Source organism: Salvelinus alpinus, chromosome 8, assembly GCF_045679555.1.
Source record: "Salvelinus alpinus chromosome 8, SLU_Salpinus.1, whole genome shotgun sequence".
Taxonomy (NCBI): Eukaryota; Metazoa; Chordata; class Actinopteri; order Salmoniformes; family Salmonidae; genus Salvelinus; species Salvelinus alpinus.
Window position 1 is genome coordinate 28,919,465 of NC_092093.1, and position 22,671 is coordinate 28,942,135.

The window sequence follows — 22,671 nt, forward strand, 5'->3', positions numbered from 1 at the left end:
CTACAGCCTCCTAGCAATATCCTATATGAGCACCTATGGCAAGTACCCTCCACATCTGGCAGCTTCATGTAGCCTGCTGTCTGTTTTACATTACATTGCCTGATTAAGATGGGTGGTGCTCAATCCATTATACAATGAATAGGCTCCAGTGTGCATTCAAGTATGCGGCATAGTTTGGATACTCCACTCACGAACGAGAATCAAACTCTTCGACTGCAACCTGATTCACTTCTTTGGATTATATGGATAATAAGCCTGATGACGTCCTATTTTATCCCCGTTGTGGTTATGGATTTCAGTTGCATCCAAAGATGAGGCCGCGAGGTTTCCTGTTTTTACACTCTAGATGGGATGTGTTTAATTCCGTAATGAAGTCAACACATGACACTATTGTAGATGACTGAACGCAATGATTCAGCTGTGGTTGATTTACTCGCAGCGGTAGTTTGGAGGCGCCGCGCATCACCAAAGCGCTCTACTGAGAATCCCCCACCAGGACGACGAAAACAGGCTGTGAAGAAAACAGGCTGTGAAGAAAACAGGCTGTTACACGGAGTGCAATCTCTGTCCAACGGGTGTACTATCACAAGAACACTTACAAAGTATTTGCTACAGTTGGTTGTCGGTTCTTTATTTTTAATTTTGCGGAAGGAGGCAGTTGGACAGTATTATTTTGGCGGAAAGTGAACGGAACTACCGGGAATGACTGAAGACTTGTAAAGGCAAGTCATTTCTACTAAGACTCACTCACATTGTTATTATTATTCTATATTATACTATCATTATTGTGAGTCTTTGTGGAAGACTTAGATTTATTTTCAAAACAAAAGTTGAAAAAATATTGACATGAATTTGCAATGTAGGCTATTCAGTTTGTTTCTCGTAAAAATGTTGGACAGTATACAAACCTCGCTCAATGCGCTTTCAAGAAGCGGGAATGTGTTGCATCGATTTAGTCTTTATTATAGGCTACATCATTATCACTTCTGCAGATATTTTTGGTAAATCAGTCATATGAGAGCCAACAATGCATTGTATAGACTACTATAGTACCAGTATAATCCCTTCCCACTGGGCAAAAACTGGCCGACTCGACTCAACGTTATTTCACGTGATTTCAACCAAAACAATCAATGTGATGACCAACGTGGAGAACTGATTGGATTTACTAAAAGGTCACCATCTTAAGTGCATATTGTCTATTTTTTACCCAACTTTTAACCTAAATCCAATGACATGGTGACATGTTTAGTTTATTTCACTTGAATACACGTTAGTTGAAAACTCAACCAAATGTAAATCAAAACTTGACATTGAACTGACTGAAGTCTGTGCCCAGTGGGTTGTGATTTATGTAGTCATGCATATGTTAATGAAATCATGTATAGAGGAGTAAGGCTGATAATGGATACCACTGAATTATACCCGTTTATTTTTCTTGTAAAGTCGATGGGGTTAGGACGGTTAATAGCCTATTCATAAACTACTCATTCATATATTTAGAACTTTCTGTAATAGATTTCTAATAAGTTCAACCAAAACTTAATATAATCATTTATACAACTAACAGCATTTATGAATCCACAGATGCTTATTCTGCATTACACGCAAGGGGTATAGTGCATTCGAAGTAAGCAGAGTACAAATTATACAGTGGTCAGGGGTCTCTTTTTCACGGGAACTCCTATGTGTCCACGAAAACAATTTATGGGCCTAATAGTAAATATGTAATTTAACGGTAAAAAAGTTGTACCTTTTAATGAGGCATGAACACAACCAGTTACGATGTTTTCATCTGATTGTCAAACAAATCACTTCAAAAAGTAGGTTACCTGCGCATGTTCCGCCACTCCAAAACAATTCCAGAATCCAAACAGTGCACTGTGCACCTGCCATTTGTTGAATGGTAAGAGACATCTGTTACAAAACACCAAAAAGTGTAATGACATTCTGCGATTGTCATTAGGTCTACACTCAAATTAATTGATGTGTCTTGCCGACAAAATGACCTTTTTTGTAGAAAGAAAAGTGGGTACACCTGAAATCCATGTGCAGCATCACAACAAAAAGATTCACCCTACACATTAGCACCTTCTTCGGTTGTCTATCTACGTCCGATTCTGATAACACGCGGCAAAGACACAAGTTGGCAAAATCCAACACATGCCACACCACAACATATTCCAGCAGATGAGTCGCAGCGGTGCGGATTGCCTCCCATTGAAATTAACTTCCGGCAGAACGCATAGAGTTTGACACAGTTGGTGTACAAGAAAGCCTCACACACAGTTGGTGTACAAGAAAGCCTCAGTCCACCAGATGCGTCAACTCTTTGTGTTCAGATGGAAGTCATGCCTTGTCAATGGAGCAGTCCACAAAACTGTGTTGGGGATACCGCACTAGGCTGCGCTCCGTTCTGTGTACCGCATGCGTTCAATATTTTCAATTTGTGCGTCGCTTTACCGTGCAGTGGTACAAACGGAAGTTCATAAACAGTCAAGCTAGCTAGCTGTCTAACTACAAAGCTAACCATTTTGCTAGATAGCTTAGCTAAGAAATTACCAGCACATAGCTTCCACTTTCCAGTTTTGTTATTTAACAGTCAACTGACCATGTAATCCAATCTCATTGGTGATGTGTCTCCATGCAGCATTTTTAGCATGGCAGTCCGGATAGCAATCTGCGCTTTGGTCGAACACGGAAGGAAACCCAGAGACGGCGAAAATAACCTTCTCCATTCTGCAGCCTTGCGAAGCACATGTGCATCAAGTATGGAAAATGCGGACTAGACAGCAAATGTGCAAGGCAAAACATCTTGCGCATCTGGTGTACATAATGCGTTACAACGCGTGCACACAGGTTATTGCTGTACGGTACTTTTTACGTAATCGTATATATAATGCATGCATTCATAATACATTGCAGGTGGAAGACCTACTCTTAAAGTAGCTATATGATGTCTGCAGTGCACATATGACTCTGGAGGGAAAGTTGATGCAGAACTGCAGCATCATATTTGGAGATAATCAAAACAGCACTATATATACAGGATCAGTTTGGATACACCTACTCATTCAAAGGTTTTTATTTATTTTTACTATTTTCTACAATGTAAAATAATAGTGAAGTTATCAAAGCTATGAAATAACACATATGGAATCATATAGTAACCAAAAAAGTGTTAAACAACAGATTCTTCAAAGTAGCCACCCTTTGCCTTGATGACAGCCTTACACACTCTTGGCATTCTCTCAACCAGATTCATTGTTTGAATGGTAAGATGCCAATCTTAGTCATCTGGAATGCATTTCAATTAGCAGGTGTGCTTTGTAAAAATATATATTTGTGAATTTCTTTCCTTCTCTGCTACAGAGGATAAATTCATTAGAGTTAACTGCACCTCAGATTTCAGCCTAAATAAATGCTTCATAGAGTTCAAGTAACAGACACATCTCAACATCAATTGTTTAGAGGAGACTGTGTGAATCAGGCATTCTTGGTCGAATTGCTGCAAATAAATCACTACTAAAGGACACCAATAAGAAGAAGAGACCTGCTTGGGCCAAGAAACACGAGCAATGGACATTAGACATCTTACCATTCAAACAATGAATCTGGTTGAGAGAATGCCAAGAGTGTGTAAAGCTGTCATCAAGGCAAAGGGTGGCTACTTTGAAAAATCTCAAATATATTTAGATTTATTTAACACTTTTTTGTTTACTACATTCCATATGTGTTACTTCATGGTTTTGATGGCTTCACCACTATTCTACAATGTAGAAAATAGTAAAAATAAAGAAAAACCCTTGAATGAGTTGGTGTGTCAAAACTTTTGACTGGTACTGTTTATCAACTGTGGCCACAGACACAAATCTGCTAAAATATGCTCATTCATTTATTTTCAGGAAATATCTGGTCCATGGAAGTTGCATTGTTTGTAACAATATAGTAGCAGTGAGATGTGGATATATTATCTTTACATATTTTAAAGGTAGTTTTTATCGCAATATCAAATCACTTCTGGGTAACAATTAAATACCTTACCGTGATTGTCTTCCATTAAAATGGTAAAAAAGAAAAACAATTTACTTCTTAGCAAAGAGAAATTTCTCAAGCACAAATTTTTGCTAGGACTTTCTGGGAGTGGTCTTAATGTGGAGGGTAAAACTGAAAACAAGTTATTATTAGCAGAGGTTTGGAACTCTCTTTCTTATTATCAAACATCTGGTTTTCCATGTGTTTGATACAATTCCATTCCATCCATTATTATGAGCCATCCTCCCCTCACCAGCCTCCTCTGATGTCTCCCCTGTGTTTAATTGCAAAAGCACCAAAGGGAAGGTGGAAGTGTAGTCATTGTACTTTCAGATTGCTGCATCAGTCACAGTAAACATTCAATAATGTCATGTTCTGAAGTCTTCCTCATTCAAATGGAGCCCCATCAGGTATGTTTCTCCTCTTGTTGTTCTTGTCGAAAGACCAAATTGTACATAATCAATGATCATCCATCTCCACAGAGGATCATTAGACGAGACGTCGTTAGACCACAATATCAAGTTGATTGGGTTTCTGCTGCTATGGTGTCCTCAATCAAACTGCACAGACTACTTCTGAAAAATCTTGCATTGAAATCCATAATCCATGTAGCAACTTGCCCCCACATTCTATCTCTAACCTCTATATAACAGCTCCAATCTGAAGTAGTTTAGCAGTCAAAGTTGTCAACACTATGCATGCTGTGGATGGCTATAGATGTTTGTCCCCATAGACAGCAACCTGGTCTCAGAACATTTTGTATTATTCTGTAAGTAAATCCAAGACACTCCATTTAGTACGATATGTCACGTTTGGTATGGGTACATAAGACAGATGGTTACTTAAATGGTGTGTCTCGGATGTACTTTGAAAATTCTGATGTATGACAGAATTCTCAAAGTACATCACAGTCAATACTTCATCATGCAATTCACTGGGTTTGATTAAACATCAAGCATACAGTCCTGATTATTTTGTTGAATACCAACAATCACCTGTAACTTCAGGTCAAGAGATGTATAGTGCAGGCAGCCAATCAGAGAAAAATAATACATCCACAACGCACATTTGACTAACATGGTCTTAATCTGTAAACTGCATTTAATCTTATATAATTATTCATGAATTTACCGTAGCCTATTAAAGCAAGCAAATGCATTCCAGATTCAAGTCAGCCACAGTAGCCTGCAGGGGGTGGGAGCTCCTGCCTAAAGTTATATGCTATATTTACTTAACCTTATCGTTATTATTCCCCTGAAGAATTATGCATTTGCTGTCATAGTGAATGTGTCACTATTTTGGGGGATTTTGCTAGATTCTGCTACCACTTTTCAAGGTCATGTACAGTTCTTTATCTTTATGTTTTCTCCTTTGAATATGTTCATTGGAATTTCTTCCTTAACATTGTGAGCTATAGTAGAAGTTCTGCTGTTCAGAGTCAGACTCTTCTGCCCTGGCATGGACTGCTCATCAATTATTCAAATAAACCTACATTTTCGAAGAAGTACCGTATTATACATAATATACTGTATGTGTGGTACTGTATATCAAACTCCCCAGTCCACACATACAGTGCCTAGTGAAAGTACACACCCTTTGTACACATCCTTTTCTAATTCATTATATTGTGTGGGGTTTTGTGGTGTCCCTTGTCAGAAATACTCAAGTTGTAGGACCTGCCAGTGTTTTACTCTTGATTGGCAGACAGTAGGCAGACTTTTTTGGTTGGGGAAAGTCATGATAATCTGCTACTGGAAGTAACCCCTAAAGGTGCTCCTGAAATTAAATATAGCAAATAACTTTAGGCAGGTGCTCCCAACCCTGCAGGCTACTGTGGCTGACTTGAATCTGGAATGCATTTGCTCACTGCCTGCCCTCCAAGGACACCTACAGCACCCGATGTCACAAACTTCTGTTTGTTTTAGTACTCTGAAGAACATTTGGTCTTGTTTTACATGGAGAGCCTGGTACCTAGGCTTAGGCTGTAATTGTATCGAAACTGTGCTACTGGACACCTAGAGCATAGAAAAACATATATTCTCACGTTTTTTTGAGAGAAAATTGCAGACTTATTTTTATTCTGTTTCAGATTTTAGACTTTGTTGAAGGGCTTTGAAAACGAACAAACTATTGTGGGGTGTGTAATATAGTTTCAACACAACAAGGGAAAGATTGGCTTGCAACAGGCCTTCAGAGTTAAAGCAAAAGTTGACCTTTTTTCATGTCTGACTTGTCTGACTTGTAAATGGAGGTATGCTTTCTGAGGGGAAGTAGATTTTGAAGGCAGAAGTGCCACTCAGTGTAACGTCTGCTTCCAACTCACACTCTCAAATTCGTAGATCTCCTGAACGCAGCTCACTTTCCAGCCCACTTTCCAGCTCACGCTCTCAAACACATAGATCCCATGAACGCAGCTCACTCTCCAGATCCCAATCATCTGAATTCTGATCACCTGTTCACACACCTGCATGACATTTACACACACTATTTAGTTCAGTTCTTTGCACCCCATCATTGTGAGGTATTGTTTGTTTTGTTACATGTACTACTCGAAGCTCTGGTCATTTCCGTATTAGTATCATAGTTTTTGGCCATCCTCACTAACAATGCCTTTTTGCCTATTCCCTGCCTGTACTGTTACCGTTTTGGAGTCCCTGTGTATGACCTTCTGCCCGTCCCTGGACCCAGCTACCTGCCTCTTCCTGATGTCCTTTGCTAATAAACACCTGCTGTGCCCTGCGCTTGAAACCAGAACTCTGTCTCCCATCGTATTCATTACACTAAGAATTGCCTGGCTGGCTGCTCGTTCTCTTAGCGGAGCCACACCTTCAGAGGTTGGGGGTGTCTGCCATAGGATTCACTGCACTGATTCTGGCCACAACAAACAAACTCCCCAGTCCACACATACAGTGCCTAGTCAAAGTCTCTTGCACAGTCATCATATTTTGCTGCCTTAAAAATTTAATTTAATTTTTTTCCTACCGATTTACATAACCCTGTATTGTGGTGGCTGCATCATGTTATGGGTATATGCTTGTCACTGTCAGGATCTGGGGAGTTTGTCAGGATATAAATATGGAAGGAACAAAGCACAGATAAAACGTTAGAGGAAACCCTGCCCCAGTCTTCTAAATACCTAACCCTGGGATAGAGTTTTATTTTTCACCAGGTCAATTAAACAGATTTTAATGGCAAAGACACACCAGAATGGCTTTCCAATAGATATTGAGGGTTCCTGAATGGTCCAGTCTCAGTCCTGACTTAAATCTGATTGAAATTCAGAGATAACTCAAGAAATCTGTAATACATTTTATGTTTTTGCAGGTGATTAAGATGTTTGGTGAAGTATTTCTCAAGTGAAAAAATGTGCATGAAAACCTCTCATTGAATGACAACAAACATTTAATTGAAGAATCCCTACTGTTGCCCAATCACTGAAGAAGGGGCTTAGACTTCCACTACCGAACTTTGGCTTGCCTCCAGAACATTTTTTGTGTGCACAAACCGCTGAAAAAACCCTTATGGAAGACCAAAACGAAGACCAAAATGTCATCATAATAACTGTTTTTGATGGAAAGCATGCAGGCGCCTTAAGGGCTACGGTGTGCCTCCCTGCTGAAGGACCTACTGGCCAGCAGAAAGGGATTTCACAAAAGGATTATAGTGTTTTTTTTGTGTGTATCTGTATCTCTCCGTGTGTGTGTGTTTGTGTGCTTGTTTAATGGATGACTCACGAGTCCCAGCAGTGACTTCCTGTATGACCACCAGAAAATTGGGGTTCTTTGTTTTCAGAAATTACTGTGTTTGTGTGCATGCATGTGTGTGTGATCTTGTGTCTGGTTTGTGAGTATTCGTGTGTCCAGTTTCTGCCTTTGAACTCAAAACAGTGTGCCTAAAACACTAAAGAACATTGAAATGGTACCATTGGTCTCTCTGTAAAGTTATGTGCTTCTTCTCACGATAAATCTAGTAGTGATTTCCAGTCATCGCCCCCACACTTACTCATAAATCCCCCTCCCAATTCACTGAAGGAGCTAATTTATGTGTGCCTATAGGTTACTCCTTTGCCTCGTGCAAAATTTGGTCATGCAGAAACGAGAGACCAAATGTGTGACTTTTTATGAAAATTTGGGAATAGTTGGCCAATCAAACATTTCTGGTTGGTCTCAAGGAATGTAAAAAAGTTAGGAAGGGAGACATTGAAAATCAAATTGAGAGAAGTAGCAGAAAATATGTTGAATGAGCAACTAATAAGCATGGATCGCCTCACAATTTTGACGAAATTATGTTATATCTTTCAGTCTAATATTGCTATTTACTTTGTAGATCTTCATCAGAAGCAGCTTTTTGTAGGTAGTTAACTGTCCTCTCCAAGTTTAGCTCGATTTGAGACCGAAAGGATTTGACAGTGATTGGTTGACGAAATGACATTGGCCTACGTCTCGCCTTGCGCTGTGCTGATTATCAGATCTTAACAACAATTGGATAAGTGTTTAACATCTCCAGTACCACATCCTTGTGATATACTGTATATCTTGTCAAAAGCGCAATGTGACTGCAAACAGAGACAAGATGACGAGATGCTCATGTTTCCGCCCTAACAATGGGAGTTGTTATCCCAAAGGCGGGAAGGCAGTGGACCAGCTTAGGTCCAAAATAAGACAGTAAAAATGCATTGGGCTTATTTTGGACATATTTTGAATTTGTTGATCAAATGCCGGACATGTGGTCACCCTAGGTGAGATGGTGCAGTGTGTGGAGGGAGCGATAGCCAAGGACAGTAAGCAGGAAACTAGACTGAACCCCATGGTGACTAATCTGGGATTTATTCTTCATGGCCAAGTGTTTGATTAAATTCTCTCTCTTATCGCTGTCTTCCATTAGAGGCAATATACAGCACTGAACATCATGGAGGTACAGACTGATAATTCAAGACATGATTGAGTTTTACGAATGCAGTAATAGAATGTGAGCTAGTAATCAGGTGTGTTACTGCTTTTTCTTTTTTCTTTTGGCTCCCCAGGAAGCGGCTGACACTCCTAATCATGGCTCTGATAGGAAATGAAACCTCAGCTCGCCCCGATTATGTTCCCCATTACCTCCTGGCGGGCGACCCTTTTGCCTCCAAGCTGTCCAAGGAGGCCGACATCGTGGCTGCTTTCTACATCTGCATCATAGGTAAGTGTCAATAAAGTACAGGGATGTAGACTGCATAGGGAAGTAGACTCATCAATAGACTCACTGATATCCTCTGCTCAATCATCTCCCTTGAGACATAGCCTAACCGGTCTTCACCTCAAGGAGAGCCATTCTGATTCGATTATGTTTGCAATCAATTGTGATTCATCAAGGTTGTCCATTGTCTACCGATGTAGGATCTTAATTTGATCACCCTGTTGTAGGACACCTTTCCGTTTTAAACTTGTAGTGTATTTGAGGTTTAAAAAGGCTTCGAAAGTTTTACATTTTCCACTTCATTTTCCCTTATGAAAAATGTATCAACCGCTACAAAAATGTCCATTCATTATAATCCACATAATAATTCAAATTTTCCTGCTAAGAGACTGGCTCAAATTAAGATCCTACATCCAGTGCTTGACTTGGGCAGGAGCTCACCAGAGCTGAATACTGCTTATGCTCCTCTTCCTCCTATAGAATAGAATATTAGCTCAAAAGTATTCTGGAGCTCCTGCACCTAGATATAAACAGTACCGGCACCCAAAATGAGTACCGGCACCTATTTCAGCCCAAGTCAAGCACTGCCTATATCTGTAAGACATTGTACATTCAAAATGTATTTGAAAAGGGATAGAAGGTTATTTTCTTTTCGAATGTAGAAGATCCTATATTCAGTAGCTTTTCAGCTTTGCTTCAATTGATAGCAATAATCTGGTTGTAATGATTCCACATACTTTTCCATCACTCATTGCACCTTTTCAAAGACGATAGAAAGTTTAATTTATAAACGTACCCCTCTCCTCCTCTATCAATTTGTGTGTGGACCAAAGGGAGATGTTACGTGGACAACATGAAGAGTACTGTAGCTGTTGCCTACGTTACAGAGAAAGTGGATAAAATAGACATACATCTACTGTATAACCTGCTATTATCAGCTATGTGGCACATTGACATGAAAGGACTTTAATAGAACAGTCAAGAGGTGGCTGTGTATCAGCAGTTAACATGCAGTTAGAAAGAGATGCCCGTCTCCTTATATACAGACAGACTCCCCACTGGAAACCACTGTGTGTTTCTCCTCTAAAGGGTACAGTAGTAATTACAGGTTATTTTGTTGGCTAAGTTGTCTAGGTTGGCTAGGTTGGCTAGGAAATGGAAACCCTCTTTGAAGCCAACTAAAACGATTAAAATGACATTTTGACAGCAATGTATCACACAAATGGTGATGGTTAGTGGTTAGTCTATTAACAGGTTAAATGAATTCTAATGTGCCCCTGCCTTTCTATAAATGTTATCACATTAAGAAAGGTTTGAATGTTCATGCTAATTAACACAGTTACAGGACACAAACTGATCTATGACAGCCTCCAGACATGTTGACTATGGGCTACTGAGTTGTAAAGGCCACTATTTGGTCTGCCAGACTGCACGGGCATAGGGGACTGCTTTTACGGCTAGGGGTTCCGCTAGCGGAACGTTTCGACAACATCCGGTGAAATGGCAGAGCGTGAAATTCAAATATATATACAAGTGCAATAAACCAAATTAAAACTTAACTTCTTGTTAATCTAGCCACCGTGTCATATTTCAAAAATGCTTTACGGCGAAAGCAAACCATGCTATTATCTGAGGACAGCACCCCATCAAACAAACACATGACAATCATAATTCAACCCGCCAGACGCGACACAAAAGTCAGAAATAACGATATAATCCATGCCTTACCTTTGAAGATCTTCCTCTGTTGGCACTCCAATATGTCCCATAAACATCATAAATGGTCCTTTTGTTCGATTCATTCCGTCGTTATATCTACAAAATGTCAATTTATTTGACGCTTTGATTAAAAAAAAAAACGGTTCCAACTCGCGCAACATGACTACAAAATATCTAATAAATTACCTGTAATCTTGATCTAAACATTTCAAACAACTTTCCTAATACAACTTTAGGTATTTTTTAACGTAAATAATCAATCAAATTTAAGACGGGATAAACTGCGTTCAATAGCGGATAAAAACAAAGTGGAGCGACCTTTCAGGTCACACCCCAACCACAACAGTACACTAGACTAGACCCTCATTCTGAACAGCCCTACTTCTTCATTTCTCAAAGGAAAAACATCAACCATTTTCTAAAGACTGTTGACATGCAGTGGAAGGGATAGGAACTGCAAGCAAGTGCCTTAGAAATCTAGATCCACATAGAAACCTCTTGGAAACACTGTCACCTAATTTTTTTTTATCCTGGATGGTTTGTCCTCGGGGTTTTGTCCTGTCAAATAAGTTCTGTTATACTCACAGACATAATTTTAACAGTTAGAAACTTAAGAGTGTTTTCTATCCAAATCTACCAATTATATGCATATCCTAGCTTCTGGGCCTGAGTAGCAGGCAGTTTACTTTGGGCACGCTTTTCATCCGGACGTGAAAATACCGCCCCCTAGCCCGAAGAGGCTGTTCAGAAGCCAGACTGCACGGGGCATAGGAGACTCCTGTTAGAGGCTGTTCAGAAGCCAGACTGCACGGGGCATAAGAGACTCCTGTTAGAGGCTGTTCAGAAGCTCTCTGTTGATAATGTTCTGGCATCCTGATTGGTCAACAGCTCTGATGAGCTTTCATTGTGGGATATCATGCTATATGATCACCAGGTTGTTTGATCCATCTGTCAATCAAGAATGTTCTTCTATCAACCAATGTTAATCAACATACATTATTGTGGTCATTCAAGTACATAACACTTAAATGAAACCTTAGGAATTTGAATGTTATGATATAAAATGTATTCGAAGGATGTGCTTAGATCGATTATCAACAGATTGATTTAGGAGAGGAAGGTACTGTAATATGGAGTGATGTTTGCTCAACATCAAAGCTGAATACATCCTACTTTGAAAATGCATTTAATGTAGACATAGCTTTAGCTACTGGATGGAAAAATGTGAATTCAGGGATAAAGTTCCATCTTTTTACTGTTGGCGTTTTCTGCTGTATCCACCTCATTTCTGCATGCTTTTAAAACACGGAAGCCAAATGAGGAAACTATGGAGACAACTTCCTCTGTGCTTGTGCATTATCATAACTCATATCTGCGCCACTAGAAATCCCTGCAATTGCATTATTCTGTTAGCTGATACATCCTGTCAAAATACCAGTAGTGGTGCGTGGGTAAAATCACTGGAGAAGCCTTGCTAGAAAAAATATCCATATTACAACCTATGTGTTGTGATTTAAATACACTGCTCAAAAAAATAAAGGGAACACTAAAATAACACATCCTAGATCTGAATGAATGAAATATTCTTATTAAATACTTTTTTCTTTACATAGTTGAATGTGCTGACAACAAAATCACACAAAAATGATCAATGGAAATCAAATTTATCAACCCATGGAGGTCTGGATTTGGAGTCACACTCAAAATTAAAGTGGAAAACCACACTACAGGCTGATCCAACTTTGATGTAATGTCCTTAAAACAAGTCATAATGAGGCTCAGTAGTGTGTGTGGCCTCCACGTGCCTGTATGACCTCCCTACAACGCCTGGGCATGCTCCTGATGAGGTGGCGGATGGTCTCCTGAGGGATCTCCTCCCAGACCTGGACTAAAGCATCCGCCAACTCCTGGACAGTCTGTGGTGCAACGTGGCGTTGGTGGATGGAGCGAGACATGATGTCCCAGATGTGCTCAATTGGACTCAGGTCTGGGGAACGGGCGGGCCAGTCCATAGCATCAATGCCTTCCTCTTGCAGGAACTGCTGACACACTCCAGCCACATGAGGTCCAGCATTGTCTTGCATTAGGAGGAACCCAGGGCCAACCGCACCAGCATATGGTCTCACAAGGGGTCTGAGGATCTCATCTCGGTACCTAATGGCAGTCAGGCTACCTCTGGCGAGCACATGGAGGGCTGTGCGGCCCCCCCAAAGAAATGCCACCCCACACCATGACTGACCCACCGCCAAACCGGTCATGCTGGAGGATGTTGCAGGCAGCAGAACGTTCTCCACAGCGTCTCCAGACTCTGTCACATCTGTCACATGTGCTCAGTGTGAACCTGCTTTCATCTGTGAAGAGCACAGGGCGCCAGTGGCGAATTTGCCAATCTTGGTGTTCTCTGGCAAATGCCAAACGTCCTGCACGGTGTTGGGCTGTAAGCACAACCCCCACCTGTGGACGTCGGGCCCTCATACCACCCTCATGGAGTCTGTTTCTGACCGTTTGAGCAGACACATGCACATTTGTGGCCTGCTGGAGGTCATTTTGCAGGGCTCTGGCAGTGCTCCTCCTGCTCCTCCTTGCACAAAGGCGGAGGTAGCGGTCCTGCTGCTGGGTTGTTGCCCTCCTACGGCCTCCTCCACGTCTCCTGATGTACTGGCCTGTCTCCTGGTAGCGCCTCCATGCTCTGGACACTACGCTGACAGACACAGCAAACCTTCGTGCCACAGCTCTCATTGATGTGCCATCCTGGATGAGCTGCACTACCTGAGCCACGTGTGTGGGTTGTAGACTCCGTCTCATGCTACCACTAGAGTGAAAGCACCGCCAGCATTCAAAAGTGACCAAAACATCAGCCAGGAAGCATAGGAACTGAGAAGTGGTCTGTGGTCACCACCTGCAGAACCACTCCTTTATTGGGGGTGTCTTGCTAATTGCCTATAATTTCCACCTTTTGTCTATTCCATTTGCACAACAGCATGTGAAATTTATTGTCAATCAGTGTTGCTTCCTAAGTGGACAGTTTGATTTCACAGAAGTGTGATTGACTTGGAGTTACATTGTGTTGTTTAAGTGTTCCCTTTATTTTTTTGAGCAGTGTATATACAGTGGGGAGAACAAGTATTTGATACAATGCCGATTTTGCAGGTTTTCCTACTTACAAAGCATGTAGAGGTCTGTAATTTTTATCATAGGTACACTTCAACTGTGAGAGACGGAATCTAAAAAAAATCCAGAAAATCACATTGTATGATTTTTAAGTAATTAATTAGCATTTTATTGCATGACATAAGTATTTGATACATCAGAAAAGCAGAACTTAATATTTGGTACAGAAACCTTTGTTTTCAAATCACCTATGCTTAGTCTAATACTGTGACAACAAAAACATACAAAAAACTATTTAGTTCAATTAACGTAAGCTAAATATGATGTGGCTGTCGATGGTTCTGATTTCTGTGTGTGTGTGTGTGTGTGTGTGTGTGTGTGTGTGTGTGTGTGTGTGTGTGTGTGTGTGTGTGTGTGTGTGTGTGTGTGTGTGTGTGTGTGTGTGTGTGTGTGTGTGTGTGTGTGTTAAATCAAATAAACTTTGTCACATGCGCCTAATACAACAAGTGTAGACATTACCATGAAATGCTTACTTACAATCCCTTAACAATGCAGTTCAAGAAGAGTTAAGAAAATATTTACCAAGTACCAAGTAGAAAATTATAATAAAAAGTAACACAATAAGAATAACAATTATGAGACTATATACAGGGGACACCGGTACTGAGTCAGTGTGCAGGGGTACAGGTTAGTTGAGGTAATTTGTACATGTAAGTAGGGGTGAAGTGACAATGCATAGATAATAAACAGCGAGTAGCAGCAGTGTACAAAAGGGAGGAGGGGGGGTCAATGTAAATTGTCAGGAGGCGATTTTGTTAATTGTTCAGCAGTCTTATGGCTTTTAGGTAGAAGCTGTTGAGGAGCCTTTTGGTCCTAGACTTGGCGCTTCGGTACTGCTTGCCGTGCGGTAGCAGAAAAAACAGTCTATAACTTGGGTGACTGGAGTCTCTGACATTTTATGGGCTTTCCTCTGACACCACCTATTATATAGGTCCTGGATGGCAGGAAGCTTGGCCCCAGTGATGTACTGGGCCGTTCGCACTACCCTCTGTAGTGCCTTACGGTCAGATGCCGAGCAGTTTCCATACGAGGCGGTGATGCAACCGGTCAGGATGCTCTTGATGCTGCAGCTGTAGAACCGTTTGAGGATCTGAGAACCCATGCCAATTCTTTTCAGTCTCCTGAGGGGGAAAAGGTTTTGTCGTGCCCTCTTCACGACTGTCTTGGTATGTTTTGACCATGATAGTTCGTTGCTGATGTGGACACCAAGGAACTTGAAACTCTCGACCCGCTCCACTACAGCCCCGTCGATGTTAGTGGGGGCCTGTTCGGACCGCCTTTTCCTGTAGTCCACGACCAGCTCCTTTGTCTTGCTCACATTAAGGAAGAGGAGGTACAGGAGGGAACAGGGAGTACAGGAGGGGACTAAGTACACACCCCTGTTAAGGATCAGCATGGCAGACATGTTGTGGCCCACTCTCGACCCGTCAGGAAGTCCAGGATCCAATTGCAGAGGGAGGTGTTTAGTCCCAGAGTTCTTAACTTAGTGATGAGCTTCCTGGGCAATATGGTGTTGACCGCTGAGCTGTAGTCAATGAACAGCATTCTCACATTGGTGTTCCTTTTGTCCAGGTGAGAAAGGGCAGTGTGGAGTGCGATTGAGATTGCATCATCTGTGGATCTGTTGGGGCGGTATGCGATTGGAGTGGGTCTAGGGCGTCCGGGAGGATGCTGTTGATGTGAGCCATGACCAGCCTTTCAAAGCACTTCATGGCTACCGACATGAGTGCCACGGGACGGTAATCATTTAGGCAGGTTACCTTAGCTTCCTTGGGCACAGGGACTATTGTAGTCTGCTTGAAACATGTAGGTATTACAGACTTGGTCAGGGAGAGGTTGAAAATGTCAGTGAAGACACTTGACAGTTGGTATGCGCATACTTTGAGTTCACGTCCTGGTAATCCGTCTGGGCCAGCGGCTTTGTGAATGTTGACCTGTTTAAAGGTTTTGTTCACATCGGCTACCGAGAATGTTATCACACAGTCATCCAGAATAGCTGGTGCTCTCGTGCATGCTTCAGTGTTGCTTGCCTCGAAGCGAGCATAAAAGGCATTTAGCTCGTCTGGTAGGCTCGCGTCACTGGGCAACTCGCATCTGGGTTTCCCTTTGTAGTCCGTAATAGTTTTCAAGCCCTGCCACATCTGACGAGCGTCAGAGCCGGTGTAGTAGGATTCAATCTTAATCCTGTATTGACGCTTTGCTTGTTTGATGGTTCGTCTGAGGGCATAGCGGGATTTCTTATAAGTGTCCAGATTAGTCTCCCGCTCCTTGAAAGCGGCAGCTCTAGCCTTTAGCTCGATGCGGATGTTGCCTGTAATCCATGGCTTCTGGTTGAGATATGTACGTACAGTCACTGTGGGGATGACGTCGTCGATGCACTTATTGATGAAGCCGATGACTGACGTGGTGTACTCCTCAATGCCATTGGATGAGTATTCCTTTCTGTGCTAGAAAAACAGTCCTGTAGTGTAGCATCCGCGTCATCTGACCACTTCCGTATTGAGCGAGTCACTGGTACTTCCTGCTTTAGTTTTTGCTTGTAAGCAGGAATCAGGAGGATAGAATTATGGTCAGATTTGCCAAATGGAGGGCGGGGGAGAGCTTTGTATGCATCTCTGTGTGTGGAGTAAATTATTTTTTCCCTCTGGTTGCACATATGACATGCTGGTAAAAATTGGGTAAAACTGATTTAAGTTTGACTGCAATAAAGTCCCCGGCCACTAGGAGCGACGCTTCTTTTTTGCTTATGGCCTTATAGAGTTGATTCAGAGCGGTCTTGGTGCCAGCTTCATTCTGTGGTGGTAAATAGACGGCTATGAATAATATAGATGAGAACTCTCTTTGTAGCTTATCACAAGGTACTCTACCTCAGGCGAGCAATACTTCGAGACTTCTTTAATGTTAGACATTGCGCACCAGCTATTATTGACAAATAGACACACACCCCTCGTCTTACCAGAGGTAGCATCTCTGTTCTGCCGGTGCATGGGAAATCCCGCTAGCTATGTATTGTCCGTATCGTCGTTCAGGAACGTCTCGTGTAATATAAGATATTACAGTTTTTAATGTCCCGTTGGTAGGATAATCTTAATCGTAGGTCATCAATTTTATTTTCAAATGATTGCACGTTAGCAAGAAGAACGGATGGCAGTGGGAGTTTACTCGCCTACGGATTCTCAGAAGGCTGCCCGATCTGCGGCCCCTTTTCCTGCATCTTTTCTTCACGCAAAAGGCGGGGATCTGGGCCTGTTCCAGTGAAAGCAGTTTATCCTTCTCGTCGGACTCGTTAAAGGAAAAAGTTTCTTCCAGTCCGCAGTGAGTAATCGCTGTTCTGATGTCCAGAAGTTATTTTCGGTCATAAGAGACGGTAGCAGAAACATTATGTACACAATAAGTAAAAAAATAAGTTACACAAAACGCAAAAAAACCTAACAAAATAGCACAATTGGTTGGGAGAATGTAAAACGTCAGCCATGTTCTTCGGCGCCATCTTATGTGTGTGTGTATGTGCGTGCACGTTTGTGCAAGTAGAAAAAACATGTTGACTCACCCTACTTGTAGAGAATTGCGAATGCCATCCTCCTCTGTTTCATGTTGACAAAACAGTCTATGACCCTGTCATACAGTACACACTATATTTTGTTGTCCTAGGCTACCTGGCTAAATTGCATGCCTGCTAGCCTAACTTCCTTTCATGGGCAACGTTAAGGTCTGGGGAGTTTCCTGGCCACGGACCCAAAATATCTATGTTTTGTTCCCCGAGCCACTTAGTTATCACTTTTGCCTTATGGCAAGGTGCTCCATCATGCTGGAAAAGGCATTGTTTGTCACCAAACTGTTCCTGGATGGTTGGGAGAAGTTGATCTCGGAGGATGTGTTGGTGCCGATCTTTATTCATGGCTGTGTTCTTAGGCAAAATTGTGAGTGAGCCCACTCCCTTGGCTGAGAAGCAACCCCACACATGAATGGTTTCAGATGCTTTACTGTTGGCATGACACAGGACTGATGGTAGCGCTCACCTTGTCTTCTCCAGACAAACTTTTTTCCGGATGCCCCAAACAATCAGACTTTACCCCAGTCCTACATTTACATTTACATTTAAGTCATTTAGCGGACGCTCTTATCCAGAGCGACTTACAAATTGGTGCATTCACCTTATGATATCCAGTGGAACAACCACTTTACAATAGTGCATCTAACTCTTTTAAGGGGGGGGGGGGGGGGGGGGGTTAGAAGGATTACTTTATCCTATCCCAGGTATTCCTTAAAGAGGTGGGGTTTCAGGTGTCTCCGGAAGGTGATGATTGACTCCGCTGACCTGGCGTCGTGAGGGAGTCCAATCCCTGTACCTTTTGCAGAATATCAGTCTGTCCCTGATGTTTTTCCTGGAGAGAAGTGGCTTCTTTGCTGCCCTTCTTGACACCAGGCCATCCTCCAAAAGTCTTTGGCTCACTGTGCGTGCAGATGCACTCACACCTGCCTGCTGCCATTGAGCAAGCTCTGTACTGGTGGTGCCCCGATCCCGCAGCTGAATCAACTTTAGGAGACGGTCCTGGCGCTTGTTGGACTTTCTTCGGCTCCCTGAAGCCTTCTTCACCACAGTTGAACCACTCTCCTTGAAATTCTTGATGATCCAATAAATGGTTGAGTTAGGTGCAATCTTACTGGCAGCAATATCCTTGCCTGTGAAGCCCTTTTTGTGCAAAGCAATGGTGACGGCACGTGTTTCCTTGCAGGTAACCATGGTTGACAGAGGAAGAACAATGATTCCATGCACAACCCTCCTTTTGAAGCTTTCAGTCTGTTATTCGAACTCAATCAGCATGACAGTGTGATCTCCAGCCTTGTCCTCGTTAACACTCACACCTGTGTTAACGAGAGAATTGTTGCAGGGCTGAAATGCAGTGTTTTTGGGGGATTCAGTTAATTTGCATGGCAAAGAGGGACTTTGCATTTAATTGCAATTCATCTGATCACTCTTCATAATATTCTGGAGTATATGCAAATTGCCATCATACAAACTGAGGCAGCAGACTTTGTGAGAATTAATATGTGTCATTCTCAAAACTTTTGGCCACGACTGTAGACGTTGTTGTAAATGACTATTGTAGCTGGAAACGGCAGATTTTTTATGGAATATCTACATAGGCCCATTATCAGTAACCATCACTCCTGTGTTCCAATGGCACGTTGTGTTAGCTAATCCAACTTTATCTTTTTAAAAGGCTAATTGATCATTAGGAAACCCTTTTGCAATTATGTTAGCACAGCTGAAAACTGTTGTCCTGATTAAAGCAATAAAACTGGCCTTTAGACTAGTTGAGTATCTGGAGCATCAGCATTTGTGGGTTCGATTAGAGTGGGAGGCCTCGGTGCACAAATGAGCAAGAGGACAAGTACATTAGTGCGTCTAGTTTGAGAAACAGACAAGTCCTCAACTGGCAGCTTCATTAAATAGTACCCGCAAAACACCAATCTCAGTCACCAGTGAAGAGGCGACTCCAGATGCTGGCCTTCTAGGCAGAGTTGCAAAGAAAAAGCCCCATCTCAGACTGGCCCATAAAAGAAAAGATTAAGATGGGAAAAAGAACACAGACACTGGACAGAGGAACTCTGCCTAGAAGGCCAGCATCCTGGAGTCACCTCTTCGCTGTTGTGAGGCATCTGTTTCTCAAACTAGACACTAATGTACTTGTCCTCTTGCTCAGTTGTGCACCAGGGCCTCCCACTCCGTTTTCAATTCTGGTTAGAGACAGTTTGCGCTGTTCTGTGAAGGGAGTAGGACACAGCGTTATATGAGATCTTCAGTTTCTCGCATGGAATAGCCTTCATTTCTCAGAACAATAGACTGACGAGTTTCAGAAGGCCTTAATTCTGGCCACTTGATCCTGTAATCAAACCCACAAATGCTGATGCTCCAGATACTAAACTAGTCTAACGACAGTGTTATTGCTTCCTTAAAATCAGAACACTTTTCAGCTGTGCTAACATAATTGCAAAAGGGTTTTCAAATGATCAATTAGCCTTTTAAAATGATACACTTGGATTAGCTAACACAACGTGCCATTGGAACACAGGCGTGATGGTTGCTGATAATGGGCCTCTGTACACCTACGTAGATAATCCATAAAAAATGCAGTTTCCAGCTACAATAGTCATTTACAACAACTCTTCACTGTATTTCTGATCAATTTGAAATTATTTTAATGATAAAATTTGAATTTCTTTAAAAAAAGCAAGGACATTTAAGTGACCCCTAACTTTTGATCGGTAATGTAATGTACATTAGACCAAATCGAGGTGTACACATACAGAAACAGAGGGGTGCTGTTTCGCTCGCTTCAATGCTTTCTCCGGTGAGATAGTCATCCTCTTGCAAATTGAAGGACAATTACGAAAACAGAGACGAAATATACATTTCTGTATCCCCCATGGTAAATGTTTTGGGGAAGCCTAGTTTCCCTTGGCATCCATGAAGACACGCCACTGCAAAATACTGGTCTACTAGTGTGCCTTGACCTTGTAGGCTAAATTGCAGAGAAAAAAACCCCATAACTGATCCAAATGGTTTCCCAATCAGGTAGGCTAGATGCAGTTATTTCAAAATTAATATGTATTGTGAGCAGACCAAGTACTTGGAGGTTGCTCTAAAGTAGAAAGGTAGAATAAACGAGTCAGGAGCAAGTTCTTAATTGAACAAAGTTCTCTATTGAGGTATTTTTTACCCTTCTCAAACACAATCAAGGACGATATCCCAAGGAAAACAAATCTTCACAAGGAACACAAGGTGAGTATCTTTAAACTATAACATAAATCATGGGTGTGTCACCACCTTCACGATCCGTCCGTGGAGAGCTCCCTTCGGGCGGTTGTCCGGATCCGTGGTGAACATTCCCTAGAGGTGGTGTCCTCTCCTTTGTAGAAGCAAACGCTCTTTTCTTTCTCCCTGTTCCCTCCTCTCTCTTGTAGGGGAAGAGAATAGCTCATTAGTACCGTCAGCTGTGCTTAATTGCCTCTGATCACCCTGACTCACATGCCGGGCTGGGCTACTGTCTGTGGGAGCAGCCTGTCCTCTGTTGGTCCTTCCACAGTATTCAAAATGCCAGGCTTTTGAGCTATAGGCTATTTACTGCAGTTGACAGCCTAGACTACAGTTTAGTACTCTTGATAACAATATTAACATTACATTGTGCTGTTGTAACTTAGGTAGGATACATTTATTGTCCCTAAAAACATAATCAATAGGGTAGCTTTTCAAGCTGCATGCTCAGGGACTCATCGCATCTTTTGGAGTGCACATAATGTAGACTAGGCCTACCTATGATTTCCTTATCTGTTAACTTTTTTTCTTAAGCTGTGTGAATTGACTGGATCTAGAGTGCAGTCTAGAGTAAAGCAAAGATCTGCCATTTCATCATCTGTTAACTTTGTTTTCTTGCACTTTGACAGGTAAATATTTAGTCTTTAGCCCCAGTTGTGTAAAAAGTACTCAGTTGTTATACTTAAGTAAAAGTAAAGATACCTTAATAGAAAATTATTCAAGTAAAAGTGAAAGTCACCCAGTAAAATACTACTTGCGTAAAAGTCTAAAAGTATCTGGTTTTAAAGGTACTTAAGTACAGTGGTGGAAAAGGTACTCAATTGTCATACTTGAGTAAAAGTAAAAAGTCAAAGTAAATTCTACACATCAACGTCCTTATATTACGCAAACCAGACAGCAAGATGTTCTTTTTTTAACAGACAGCCAGGGGTCCGAGGATGACAACGCGTTATATTGATAGATGCGTGAATTGGACCATATTCGAAATGTAAAGAATACTTTTGGTTGTCAGTGAAAAGGTATGGGAGTAAAAAGTACATGTTTTCTTTAGGAATGTAGTGGAGTAAAAGTAGAAGTTGTAAAAAATGTGAATAGTAAAGTAAAGTACAGATTTAAGTAGTACTTCAAAGTATTTTTCATGGCTACTTTACACCTCTGTATAGCCCTAATATTTAGCTTCTTACGTTGGCTAAACATCAGTAGCCTCTCTTTTCCAGCAGTTCCCGTGCACAATAGGCTGCGGAAGTCTCTCAGCATTAGGCCATTCCTCTTCTCTTGAAATCCCAGGTTAGGCTTTAGGCTGCCAAAGCTATAGGACATTTATTTTGATCATATTTCTATACTAAGCCTAATAGCTCTGGGGAAAGAAGCAGGCTTAAAACAGGCCTACAGCATAGGCCATATTATCTGTCTGGGAAAGCTGAGGAGAGAAATTGCATTGGTGTGATCACTTTTGGCCGATTATGATAACATTGTTGCACTGATGCATTGCAAATAGTTGAACAGAACAGACAGAGAGATGAGCACAGTGAAAAAGAAGACCCAAAGTAATTGACAACCATTTGAAAAATGGAAATCACTTGCAAACCACATGAGCCACGAGGCAATGACATGCTGTAAAATATGTGCAGGCTAAACAGTGTTTGTTGTTGAATTGCAACATTTAAATATGAGTTAATATATTATTTTTCATTATGCCTACATGTACATTTAAGTATTATTTTCAGTTGTCACTGTGACAATGACACCCT

General features: G+C 41.7%; 1 protein-coding gene across 1 annotated transcript in view; it reads left to right on the top strand.

Annotated features, from left to right (window-relative positions):
• The first annotated feature begins 430 nt into the window (after window positions 1-430).
• Window positions 431-22,671, top strand: part of LOC139582877 (opsin-5-like) — a 49,555-nt gene continuing 27,314 nt past the window's right edge. Inside the window, exons 1-2 of the mRNA XM_071413290.1 lie at window positions 431-726; window positions 9,063-9,213. Coding sequence (XP_071269391.1) covers window positions 9,081-9,213 — 133 coding nt within the window. The 5' untranslated portion in view covers window positions 431-726; window positions 9,063-9,080. The remainder of the gene's footprint in view (window positions 727-9,062; window positions 9,214-22,671) is intronic.